This window comes from Mauremys reevesii, linkage group 10 (genome assembly GCF_016161935.1).
Source record: "Mauremys reevesii isolate NIE-2019 linkage group 10, ASM1616193v1, whole genome shotgun sequence".
NCBI classification, from domain to species: domain Eukaryota; kingdom Metazoa; phylum Chordata; order Testudines; family Geoemydidae; genus Mauremys; species Mauremys reevesii.
Window position 1 is genome coordinate 7,090,044 of NC_052632.1, and position 14,163 is coordinate 7,104,206.

Consider the following 14,163-nt stretch of genomic DNA (forward strand, 5'->3'; position numbering starts at 1 on the left):
GGATTAGAACACAGCTTGCTTCCCCACAACTATTCTGCATTCTATAGTGCAAATAAACCCAGAAAAGAAAATAAGTAGAGTAACAAACACAGATTGAGTTAGGGAAAAAATGTACGGTACTCAAATTAACAGTTTGAAAGAGAACTGAAAAAAGATGTAAGGAGTTCAACGGTTTCAGGAAGAAATTGATGTAAGCCTAAAAGGAATATCTGAATTATTATAGCAATGACAACTGATTTTCTTAAAGATCATAGTTACTAGGAATCCAATGACAGCTCTCCCTCTGCTCGGTCTCTATAACAAGCCCTACATAAAAGAAAAGAGTTGGTTCCACTCTTACTTGTTGCAATGCTGCATTGTATAAAAGGATCTTTAAAAAGACTCTTTAAATCCCAGCCTCTCGAGAATGATGAGAAAATAGGAATATCCAACTGTTTAAGAGAGGCCATCCACTCACTATATCTTGATGCTTGAGTTCTCTCAAACTTCCATCAGCCTCAATCCTCCTTTTAAGGAAAGCTAATTGTTTTTCAGTCTTAGTGGGGAGGGATAGCTCAGCTCAGCGGCTTGAGCACTGGCCTTCTAAACCCAGGGTTGTGAGTTCAATCCTTGAGGGGACCATTTAGGGATCTGGAGCAAAAATCTGTCTGGGGATTGGTCCCCTGTTGGGCAAGATGACCTCCTGAGGTCCCTTCCAACCCTGATATTCTATGATTATGTGCCCCATGATATCCTGGTTAGGTTCCAGTCTGGCTCTGGTCTTTTTAAATTGAAAATATATCAGCCAAGCTACTCTCCCACATCGTAGGAGTATGAGCTTCATGGCAAGATCATTTCTAAACACAGGTTAAAGTATCTTTGTGACACTGATGATATGTAAGTGTCTCTCTGTTGCCCATGGACCCAACAAGTTTGAACTCTGCCCTGAAGCAGTTCTTGGATGATGTTTCCAGCTGGATGCACATAAACAACCTCATCATCCACCCTGGTCTGGGTGGTAACAGAGGTGGAGATAGCAATTTTGAGACTCAGTTTCCTGATGTCTTTGTTTACAACTGGGTGTCTTCTGAAGATGGTTGACTCAAATTAAGAATATTTTCCTCACTTTCAACTACACCCTTTCTGTGGAAAGTCTCATGTGGTGAACAGGGTTTGAAGTATAATAAATAATAATAATTGGAGATATACCAATCTCCTAGAACTGGAAGGGACCTCGAAAGGTCATTGAGTCCAGTCCCCTGCCTACACTAGCAGGACCAATTTTTTTTTTGCCCCAGATCCCTAAATGGCCCCCTCAAGGATTGTACTCAGAACCCTGGGTTTAGCAGGCCAATGCGCAAACCACTGAGCTATCCCTCCCCCCACAGTATTTATTCCAGCTGTGCAATTAGCACCAGATTTGCAGAAATTCTGAGCACATATATTTTTAACTGAAATCAACGGAAGCTGCAGGAGCTTAACACTTCTGAAAAGCAGTCCCTCCTTCAGGCTGATCCTTTATCTGTCTTGGGACTATCTTGCAACACCAAGACATGTCCCTGGGACCATAAAGTTGGATTACTGCAATACCTTCCTATCAAGGCATATCTGTTTGCAGCTTGTTCAGAACAAAGCATCAGAAATCTGCTTTTTAGTTTAGGTATTTGTGATATTACACCTACCCTGCACTCTTTACAGGGACTTTAAATTGACCTTGTTTTTAACCCTTAAAGCACAGCCTGGCTATTCTTGAGACCTCATCCTTAAGTCTCATCAAAAGAAGCTGATGAATATTTGTGCTCTGACAACCCAATTTTTAGTGAACTCTATTACTTGCTAGGTAAGCAAGAGATTGTGCTTCTCTCTAGTAGATCCTAAGGCATGGGATTCATGCTGCTCTAGACAACTGCCTCAGCTTATCTGTCCAAAGTGCTTTTAAGTATGACTACTTTTAGTCCTAGAGTTATATTACTCTCCTCATTGCTCCTCCATTCAACATCTCTGGTGTGCTACAACCTCTTTAATCTTCTGTTTAAAAGGATTAATTCTAAATATTTTAAACTTCATGTATTAAAATTCTTGCTGTACAGTACACAAAGTGTCCAGGGAAGGCAAAGGCTGCACTTCAAAAATAAGATTCATCATCAGTGGTGGTCTGGTATTTGATGTTAGAAGATTCCCCCCACCACCCCCCCATTCATTGTGAACTCAACTACTCTTTTGAATACACTATGGCTCTTATTCTGGCCTATAAGGTCCAAAATGTACAATTCTTCTAATATTTTCTAAAATGTGGTGATTCTCTTAGTGGATCAGCAATTCATCCTACTCTTCCTATTGCTTAAGAAAAAGGTTTTAATGGTAAATAAGCAAAAATCATGCACATGCTCATTAGAAAGCAAGTAAGGAGCTGAAGTAATATTGTTACTTTACATGAACACCTCTTCCACTAAGATACAAAACGTAATAGTTCAGATAAGCTTATATTGTTCACAATATTGCTCTGCATACTGTTGACCGAATTCTGCTCCTGATTACACTCATGCAGCTACTCCTGATTTACAATGTCAGTGACATTATTCTGGATTAACACCATCATAGCAGGATATTTATATGCATGGCATAAGTATCTGAAATTCTCAGTATTCAGAATAAAACTTAAGCTATTGGAACAGAATGGTTAAAATTTTAGTTTAGCAATCATTGCAATGTTTTACAGAAATGGAGAATCATCCATACAAATCAGAACACAATAATCCTTTGTTAACACTTACACACAAAGGTCTCTACATGTGTGCACAGATCACCACACTTTGGGCACCGTAGCTGGTTTCCTCCTTTCCCCGAGTTTCCAGAACTTGACTTTTTACTGCCTCCCTCACTGACAGATTTCTAATGAGAAACAATAAAATAATATTGTTAGTTCCATACAATGAATTTCAGATTTGTTTCATTATACATACCACTGTATATAATGAAAAAAACAAATTGGCAGCTAAAATGGTCTCTTTTCAGTATGTGAAAAAGACTTCAAACATCTACAGTAAGAGAGTTTAAAATTTCATGCTTAAAACAGGCTAACGTTTTCTCAAGAGACAGAAGTCGTCTATATTTTAAGAAGTGACCAGAGATTTTCGATGCTCAACCTGAAAAATGCCCAATGGTCTGTTAGATAGGGTGGGATCTGAGTTACTACAGAGAATTCTTTCCTGGGTGCTGGCTGGTGAGTCTTGCCCACATGCTCAGGGTTTAACTGATCGCCATATTTGGGGTCAGGAAGGAATTTTCCTCCAGGGCAGATTGGCAGAGGCCCTGGAGGTTTTTCACCTTCCTCTGCAGCATGGGGCACGGGTCACTTGCTGGAGGACTCTCTGCACCTTGAGGTCTTTACACCATGATTTGAGGACTTCGATAACTCAGACATAGGTTAGGGGTTTGTTATAGAAGTGGGTGGGTGAGATTCTGTGGCCTGAGTTGTGCAGGAGGTCAGACTAGATGACCATAATGGTCCCTTCTGACCTTAAAGTCTATGAGTCTAAATACGTTTAAGATACCTGTTTTTTCAGAATGTACTTGGCACCCATCCTCTCAAAAACAGGCCCTTTCAAGGTGTCTCAACATGAGTACTTAAAAATTAAGGCATCCAAAATCACAAGCCCCTTTTGAAAATTTAGGTTCTAACCACTAAGGCCTCATTTCCCAAACTTTTGAAAGTTGAGCCCCAATTTGGTAAAATTAAACTAGTTGTGCCCTCCTGCAACCCCACCACTTCTTATTAAAGGCCTATCCATCTCAACTTTAAAATTTTCAGTACTAGTTCATTAAGGTACATCCTACATTTTGGGAAATGATAGAAATATCTCCTCTCTCGCTCGCTCTCTCTTTTTTTTTTTTTAAACACATGCTTTGTTAGCTATTTCACTGCTTATCAATGTTGACACTTGAAGTATCTTAGTTAGCACTCACTGAAAGATGGAGCTGTCCATACCTCAAAGCTATTGTTTCAGGCTCTCTGAAAACTTACATAGACATCACTACATTGGCTAGGCCCTCTTTACATTTTGAAGGTTTTCTCTGTAATTGTAACAGCTATAGACTCATTAAATATATATATATATACACACACACACACACACACGCACACAGGAGCCTCTGAAAAACCAACACATCTGTCCGTGCCCCTTGCTAGTTCTTCACATCCCAGGAAATATCAGTGTAAGGAAAAGTTACTGAAGTACCCCATACCCCTTCCAAAATCCTACTTGCTGACTAAGGAGCAACTCATCAGGTAATCATACGCCTTAAGAATCTGCTTATTAATTGCAGGTACAAGAGAAAGAATGGGGTAAAACAAAGATTAAAAGTTCATAACAAGAGCAGCAATTAAACATATTATACGACTAAAATGAGTCTTTTCCACAAAGAACCCTTTCTTAGTTCCATAGCAACATATTACAGAAGTAATTAGAAAACCGTAATATGTTTGGTTTCAAAAAACCAAAATAAGGTTTAGTCAGTTTTTTTAAAAGTGTTAAAAGAGTTTAAGATACTACTTCTATCTGCAAATGTGTGTGGTTTTATAACCATATTTCACAATATTTTCAAAAATATTTATCTCACTTTTTGCTGTTTGAAAGACCTAAACAATAGGGGAAAGTGACTATAAACAAAGTATTTGTGCATTTGACAGTACAAAACCATACAATGAAAATATTTTTCCTCTAATCTTTTCAGTTACAGTAATCTGAAGGGTGATTTGTAATATTAGGTAGAAATTTCAGAAAGGAGTGTGGTTAAGAGACCCCTTTAAGCAACAGGTAGTGTATGCAGACTACCTTATTGCCATCGCCAGAACCATCCTTGCTCGTGCCATCTTTCGAAGCAAAGTATGCTGGTGTTTCTGAAAAAGTTCTAAAAGGAATCCTTCTTAGAGACTGAGTTTCAAAAGTCCCAATTCTTCCTAAAACAGCGAGACAAGTACGACCACAAGTAATACCTGGAAATGAAACAAATCCTGTAAGTCTGTGGGGCACACATCTTGCTCCCCGCAATCCAAACAAACTGTGTGTAAAACAGGGAAAATATGCCACATTATCTATTATTAGTTTGCTTTATGGAGTAAGAGAGAACAAGATATAATAGTTACCACTCTAGCTAGTATTTTACCATTTATCAGAAGACATCTGAAGTGCCAATATATCGTGTATGGAGAACCCCTTTTCATAACTTCCTTAGTCCTTATCATATGGCGGTGAAAAGGACTTTGAAGGAAAATGTGACTTTCCTTTTCATTAAGGAGTTACCAGCATTTCAGAACAATTCAAAATAGGATTTATTTGAAAGTTCCTTCTGAAGCAGAAGAAGAGCTACAGTAAGATGAAGCTTGAATTTCCTTTGACTTAAGGAAGTCAACAGAACACTGAACACTACTTCTAAAGTCTTCACAGGGATGAATATATTTTCAATTGAGTTAACAGGTTAATTCAGCAGACAGTTCACATACAATGGGCATTTGAATTGTATAATAATAAAAATTTAAACAGTATCCCCAAAATACCTCACTGTGTATACACACGTCCCCATAACATTATATACTACCATGCAGAAAAATACAGATTAAAAGAGACAATGTAGATCCCATTTTTACACCATTATAGTGTAGTGAAGATTTCTACTAGCATTATAGTCAAATAAAAATTAGTCAGCTGTACTCAGTTAACATCAGGCCTCTAGATTTGTGTCCAAAATGTAATCACAGTACAAAAGTGATCACTTAATATACTATCACACATTCTCTCACCTAACACATTAGCAGTGGCAACAAAGTCATTTAATGATTTTCACAAGTGTATGTTTGTCAAGAACTCTAGTTTGAACGAAAAACTACATTAACAAAAAATTGCTCTCCTTTTTAATCCTGATGGCATCCCAGATCAGGCCTGATTTTGATTAAACTGTTTAGTGATTAATGAAGGCCATGTCTACACTAGGAACGCTTTTCTGTTATAGATATACCAGTATCTTATAACAGCAAAACACTCCTCATACGGACACAGACTATACTGGCAAAACTGCACTTTTGCTGATATAGCTTATTCCAGTTGCTCGCCACCTTCCCGCCCCCCCTAAAAAAAACACTCCATAAAAATAACCTATACAAGATATAACAGAAGCACAGTTCTGCAGGTTTTACACTAAGGACTTTAACTGGCATAGCTAGGTCTGTTAGGGATCAGACCTCCTCATGCCTCTGACCACCTGAGGTCAGAGGCCTCATGCCTCTGACCATATCCATGCCATCAGAAGCCTGTAATATGGACATGGCCAAACTATCAGTAGTGGTTAGTTAGCAAACAGTACTACAGTTCAGCTCTCAATGTCCAAACTTCAGTTATACAAAATAACATCAAGTCCCCACCATAATATCTGTTATATCAAAGATTTTCTTGATAATCCAAAATTATTTCAGGTTCCCTGCAACATTTAGGTAATAGAGGTTTATAGTACACTAGTGACAGTTACAAAAAAGCACAATCAGGATGAAAAAAAGATCAACCTTTAACATATATTACGAAATAAGGTAACTGCAGAGATAATAATGAAATGACCTTTGAAATGTCTCCTGATCATATGAAATGTATCATGTAAGTGTCTTAGAAGTGCAGTACACTGGTCTTCATTTGGCAGAATCAGAATCCTTGACGCTTACTTGCAAACATTTTCAAAAGTCAGTTTCCAGGAATTTTCAGAAGGTCAGATTTGAAGAAACAAATTATTAAGGGGGAAATGAAGGAGGGCTGTTATGTTTGGCAGCATGGCTATCTTCTATAAACAGTGGGGACAAATTTTAAATTACATATTCTATTTTTAACTTTGGCTGTTTTAAATGATTTATTCCCAACATGAAAAACCTCCTCCATTAAGCTACCCAAATTGCTGGTATTCTTGCAATAGCCTGGGAGAAATACTCCACATGTGGGTGGGTATGAGCCCACCTACACTATTCTTGCAGTTTTAAAAGATTTTACATAGATCAGGGATCGACAACCTTTGGCACGCAGCCTGCCAGGGTAAGCACCCTGGCGGGCAGAGCCAGTTTGTTTACCTACCGCGTCCGCAGGTTCGGCCGATCACAGCTCCCACTGGCCACGGTTTGCCATCCCAGGCTAACAGGAACTGCAGGAAGCGGCGCTGGCCGAGGGATGTGCTGGCCACCACTTCCTGCTGCCCTCATTGGCCTAGAATGGCGAACCACAGCCAGTGGGAGCCACGATCGGCTGAACCTGCATACGCGGCAGGTAAACAAACCAGCTCTGCCTGCCAGGTGCTTACCCTGGCAGGCCGCCGGCCAAAGGTTTCCAATCCTTGATATAGATTAAAATACGAGAAATGGTACAAAATTCCAAGTAGCAATGATACACTTGAGATCTAGACTTCATGCTAGGGAGCTACTACACATAACTAGTAAACAATGTGAGAGGAATTCTAAGGGCTGACCTATAGGAAAATGCTACTTAACAATAATGATATAGCAATATACAGTCAGCTCCTATTTTTTATTCCAGCTAAATTTGGACTGGGATAGGTGGAGGAGGATTGAATCCTGGGAAGAAATCTCATCCCCTGAAAATTTATCATCTCAGTAGAGCCTTCTAAAGCAGGGACACACAAATGAAGAGGATATGGATGATATGATGAGTGGAGTTGGTTTGCAATGAGACAGAAAATGATTTCCAGTCACTTCTAAGATAGCTCATTATAAATCTAAATCTATCATTTTAATTTATCAGGATTTTGTTAAAATAAGTTCAAAGAAAGACACGTGTAATTTTGTTCCAATATTTGACCTTCAGCATTTTTCACTGGCTATCAATCACCTCAACATTACACTTTATTCCCTTAATGCACACATTTCAATAAGAGAATATATCTTAAATGATTTAATAAACAAAATTCTTAGGACTTTCAGCTTAAATTCTTGGTGTCAGTTGAGAGAGGAGGGTTTTTGAAAATGACACCTTATTACTTTAATAGACAATAACAAGGAAGAGCATTATTACACACAGACAGTCAAAGAAAAACCATCTGCCAACATCTGCTACTGCAAAGTCAAAACCAGTAATATTTAATCAAATCAGATTTGCAGTTTTTAAAAAAAAAAAGAGTTTACTAGCAAGACACTAGCATAAATTAAGGTAATTAAGATATAATTTTAAAAGGGATGCTATCAATTCAAAATATATATTTAAAGTTGGTGTCCTTTCAGTAAAATATTTTTACAACACTCTGAAGATGAAAAGCACTATTTAAATGGTAATACTAACAGTTAAATGTTTTGCTACTCAAACCTTGACAAGCATTACTTTAAAAACCATGACAACCTATCAATTTTAAAAGATTCTGCTGGGTTGTGATACTATTTACTGGGTAGTATTAGCCACGATAACATGGTAGATGGCACATTCTAGTTCAGTTGTTCTCAACAAGGGGTATGCATACCCTGGAGGTACACAGAGGTCTTCCAGGGGGTACAGCAACTCATCTAGATATTTGCCTAGTTTTACAACGGGCTACATAAAAAGCACTAGCAAAGTCAAAATAAACTAAAATTTCATACAATGACTCATTTATACAGCTCTATATATTACAAACAGAAAGGGGTACAGTAGTCTGGAAAGGCTGGGAGAAAGATGTTGGCAGAGCATTTCAGTGCACCCTGGAAGAATTATCTTTTCACCCAGGCTGGGTTTAGGGTGGTGTAAGTAGGTTAAGAAGGCAAAGTTAGGTATCACCAGTATGAGTTGGTTAGATGGGGAGAAGGCTTTTCATGATACAGAACCACCTTGCAAATTTCAAAATTGGTTATTTTGGAGAAAGTTTATTGTACATGTCCCTAAAGAGTAAAATAGGAAGAACGTTACTGCACCTATTTCCATAAAATGTAAGTAATCATAAAGTACAATTTTCCAGGAATACTCCACATTCCAGTCAAATACCTGGTTTATTTCCACTCCACATTCCAGTAAAAACCCTGAGGGACTCAACATTCCCCACCTATTTCACCTTTATAGCAAAAATTTATTTTGAAGAAACTTGTGATTGGTTAAAAAATAATCAATTCAAAACTGAACAGCTTGTTGATACACAGTAGAGTATGTTTTGCTAAATCCATATATATACTGCATGAAAAATAAAATCTTTTACTCAAGTGACTGCAATGTTTGACAGCAGCTATATAATGTGCAATACCACTACCTCAGTTTAGTACTATTCCATGGTATTTGAGTGCCTCACAATCTTTTAATGTATTTATCCTCGATATCCCAGTAATGTAGGAAAATTATGTTATCCCATTTTAAAGATGAGGAACTGAAACAGAGAGACACAAAAGTCACATGTGGAGTCTGTGATGGAGCAGGAGATTGAACTCGAGTTCCAAACTAGCACCCTAACCACCAGACCATCCTTGAACTTTCTACCATTTACAGGGTTAGCTCCATCAGTGATTGCAACAGGTGTCAACCACAAGCACCTAGAATACTGGATAAGAGTTGCAGGCATTATTATATGACAAAATATGAATAGTCTCTTCTACAACTTTTACAGGAAGTGGGACTCAAAAATCAATTTCTGTTATTCTGAAATTTCTAGTTTTTTCATTTATCTTTATAGATTCAATTTACATTACATATTTTGAACAAAGAAAAACATTGGATATACTGTTTATAGAAAATACTTGATTCAGATACTGACCAAAACTTACCACCTTTTAAACTGTATTTGCTTTTAGAGGGTTCGTGTAAGGTAGAGAGTTCAGAGTTGAAAATATTGATTGAACCTCCCATTGTAGGTCATGCCGGACTGGCAGATATGGAATCAGCTGGAATGGGTCATGCAATTTAATGAATAGCCCTGTTGAACTACCACCTTAAGCTATTGTTACTGAGGCTGACAAAACACTGTGCCCACTACACAGGCATTAAACAAGCACTGGCAGGTTTAAAAATCCTTACCCGTGTTACTAGCATCACCTTACACTATTAACATTTATGTTCTTTAATTCTTGCATTTCTAGTTTAAACTATGAAAATAAACTTGAAGGTTCCAGTCAGTCACAAGTTTATTCATCAATATGATGTTATATTTAATCATTAATGAGAATTGTTTAAAGCCTAACAAAACCTATTTGCACTTTTTGTGTGTGTCCTGAACACCTTTCTCTTAATACTAGTTTTGTAAAACTTTCTTCTAGCCAATCAATATACATTTAGGCCTGAACTAACCAAATGGCCTTTTGAACTTAAAAAAGAACAAAAAAAATTAGTGAAAGAGTAAACTATTGCTTGACTAAAGATCCTAAAAAGATTGAGCAACATAAAAGTCTGCAATATATTTCTGGCACTAAGAACCAGAAATATATTGCACAAGGTGAATCGAGGGAGGTGATTTCTTTCAGTAAAGTCTAGACAGGAATTAATAAGAGTATCCCCAACACTGCCTCTGCACTGACCCACAACAAAGCCAGCTGGAGATTAATATCTTACCAACTGTACATTGGTTCTATGACAAATTCATTTCAACTGGCCTGTCCTACAAACAGTTTCAATTCTTGAACTCTGTTTGGCACTGAATAAGTTCAATGACAAGTATGCTTCCTACTTCCTCCACCCCCTTTCTCCAAACTACCCTCTTTACAAGAGCCACTGACTGGAGCTATACAAAGAAACACAAACCAAGTCAGATCCCTCATTTTAGACCCGACTCCAGCCCCAGCACTAAGCTTGCGATATATCCCGTTCATAACTAGATTACTGACACCGGCAACGTCGAGTCACGAAACCCAGGCTAGAGAGAGGGAGAGAACTGTGGCTACAGCAGGGCACCCCACTGCCTCTGGACCTCCCTCCACCGACACTCCTTATATTGGGGGCGACCGCCCCGTCCTTTGGACGCCGAATCCTTGGTTCGACAGCGAATGCAGCGCGCGGGCTGAGCAGAGGAGGCACGGGCAGGGCAGATGCGTGAGAGGAGCCCCCCAGGGTGCGGCCCGGGGGCCGGTCTCCGCGGAGGGGGGGGGGGGTACCGGCCCCGTCTCCCAAGAGGACCCCGGGCAGTGGGGGCTCGGGAGCGGGCGGGGTCATTACCTCTGTGCGCCGAGGGCAGCGAGGAGCTGAACAGCCGCGCGGCAGCAGCGCAGGTGTTACAGGCGGCCATGGTCCCGCTCCGCTCCCTAGGCCTCAGGCCCGCCGCGCCTCCCCGCCTGGCACGGCTGCCGAGTAAACACCGCCCCTCCCCCTTCCTCCAACTACCGTCACCACGCTCGGCGCTTGTGTGTCGTCACGGCCAGCACGCTCCTCCCTCGCGAGCGCCGGCGGCCGCGAAACAGCCCGTGCCGGCCCGCATTGCATCTTGGAACACGTAGGCCGGCGCGCTAGGAGTGACGAGCCGGCGGCAGGCGGCGACCCAACCCACAGCCCCGCTAGAGCGTTGCATGCCGGGAGTCGTAGTTCAGGGGTCCTTTGCATGCTGGGAGTTGTAGTGCACGTGGGGAACAGCTGCAGGGGTGCGGAGGCGCCACCTGTTGGCAGACACCTTGTGATGCTTTGGGTCAACCTGCTGATGTAGGGAGTCGAGTGACGATGATGAGTGATGATGCTGGAACCCTCCTCCCGTGCCCTAGTCCCCTGATCCCCCTCCTGCCCTCCGAACCCCTTGGTCCCAGCCCGGCGCACCCGCCTACACCCCAAACCCGTCACCTCCATCCCAGAGCCTGCACCACAGCCCACCCACCCTGGAGCCCCCTCCCGCACCCTGAACTCCTCATTTCTGGACCCACCCCGGGTGTTACCAGCATAGTGATTTTGTCACTAGATTTAGGGACGTTCTGGTTTCTCTAGCAAGGAAAGAAGTGTCCAAGTGACCGGTGACAAATCTCACGACTTTCACTGCCAATCGCAACATCATTCACGAGGAGCAGCTCTGGTGTTAATAAAATCCATTCCATGCTCTTCTTGCTATGTTCTGTTGCCCACCAAGTCAATGTCATTACGTCTAACTTGGGCATGTCCTAGTCAGAAGAAAGCAATTCCGGGGTCTTGGGTGCCAGAGAGGCTGTGAAAGACAGCAAGGGTTTGAGTAGAGCAGTAGTTCTTAGCCAGGGATAGGCATACCCCTGGGGATACACAGAGGTCATCCAGGGGTACATCGACTAATCTAGATATTTGCCTAGTTTTACAACAGGATACATAAAAACCACTAGCAAAGTCACTACAGCACTAAAATTTTATACTGCGCTATCTACTATGCACTGAAATGTAAGTAAACTATATTCCAATCGATTTATTTTATAATTATATGGTAAAAATGAGAACATCAGCAATTTTTCAGTAACAGTGAACTGTAAAAGCAGCAAAGAATCCTGTGGCACCTTATAGACTAACAGACGTTTTGGAGCATGGGGGGAGGGGGGCTCAGAAAGAAAAGGGTTGAGAACCCTGCTATAGAGGGACACTGCAGTATGTAGCATGAACACTGAATGTTTTTTTTATAGTTTCTGATAAAATTTTGGATGGATCTTGAGCCTTATGAAATACAGGTTTAACAGCACTATCTACAGCCAGACATAGGGCAGGTAAGTCCCATGCAGTGTTTGCTTCTAATGCTGTATCTGCAGAGCTCCTTGTGAAAGGCCTGGAACAGGGAGCAGCAGGGGAAGTGCCTTCAAACACTGAAGAGCACCACTAGAAATGGAATGACTTTCACTCATAAACCATGGAGGTCTAGGGAAAAGGTACTGTTGGCTTCAAGTACATGTGCTATTATACATGAAGGTTGGTTGCCAAATGTATACCAAAGCTCGTTCGGACATTTTAAGATAATTAGCTAAACCTGGACTTCTGTGGCATTAATATCTCTATTTTTAATTAACTTGAGCTGAACTTTGAATAAAACTCACCAGAGTGGTCCAGATTTATGTAATAAGATTAGGATCATAGCTTCCTCAGCCCAAAGCTTCATCTTCAGAAATCTTTTGTCACTAGAAAATCTAGTGTAGTGTTCAGATGATAGTTTGTATGAAATATACTATCTAAAATAAGATCCAATCCTGCAATCATGTATGCACACATTTAACTGTATGCACTCGTAGTTCTGTTAAAATCAATGACGCTATTCACATGTGAAGCCAGCATGTGCATAAGTGCATAATCAGGGATATAAATTGCAACACATTGTATTGAGCAATAACGGTATTCTCTCTTTCCTGTAGGCGGCAGCAGCAGTCCACAGTTATTCCTTCTCCACAAGCATAATGGGCGAGGGGCCCGCAGGAATCAGAATAAAGTAAACATTGGCTTGGAAAACCTTTACTGGTCATTTGCTTTTCTAGTTCACAAATTAAAGTCCAAAGTTTGCCCTCTGATGCATGGCAGAGTTCAATGGGAGATGTGCATAAAGCGAAAAAGGGGCACAAACCTTTCCCCCCTTGGTCACCTTAATTACTTCCCTCCAAAATTTGGGTTCTCTCTTTCTCATCAGGACTTCCTGTTGTTGCAGCATTGGATCAGGGAAAAGTTGCTATTTTTTTTTTCTGTTAAAATACATTTCAACCGCCTTCAGCTCATTTTCTAACACATAGCAATGCTTCTAGTCAGAGCCGTCTGGTGGTTTTATGTCACAACAGCTGCAAGTACACTTGCTCTGTGAAATTCAACAAAGGATTTTTCCCCCAGGTCCTTGGCTTTCCTGGTAGAGAATACAAATTCACTGCCCACTTTCAGAGTATTAATGCATCCTGATGTCCAAAGGAAATATTTTGCCTCGCCGCCCAATGATGCATCATTTGAATTATGGGTTACCACATCTTCCTTACTTGAAGGGATGGTCCCTTATTTGATTGATTTGACCCTTGGAGTGATCACCTGTGTTATCTAAAAATGTATTAAAATTGGTAAGTACTATTTTAAACATTTAATTGAAGCTTACGATAATTGCATTGTATACTTGAGGGCAGTAGAAATGTACACTTGAGAGAAAAATACATACGCTAAGGGAAATGTTTCCCTAAAACATCTCTTAAAATAAAGAGTTGTCCCTTATTTTTCATGTGGTTTCCCTGATTTCCATCCAGCAAAGGTGATCACCCTAACTCTCACTGACCATGCAGTAGATTTGAACTCACTGATA

General features: G+C 40.5%; 1 protein-coding gene across 2 annotated transcripts in view; it reads right to left on the minus strand.

The window, feature by feature from the left end:
• The window catches only part of CLPX (caseinolytic mitochondrial matrix peptidase chaperone subunit X), a 33,498-nt gene extending 22,219 nt beyond the window's left edge, over nt 1-11,279 (minus strand). For both annotated transcript variants that reach the window (XM_039490765.1, XM_039490764.1), the window contains exons 1-3: nt 11,124-11,279; nt 4,815-4,975; nt 2,754-2,871 (exon numbers count right to left, since the gene is read on the minus strand). In XM_039490765.1, the coding sequence (XP_039346699.1) occupies nt 2,754-2,871; nt 4,815-4,975; nt 11,124-11,193 (349 nt within the window). In that variant the 5' untranslated portion in view covers nt 11,194-11,279. The remainder of the gene's footprint in view (nt 1-2,753; nt 2,872-4,814; nt 4,976-11,123) is intronic.
• Between the last annotated feature and the right edge of the window lie 2,884 nt (nt 11,280-14,163).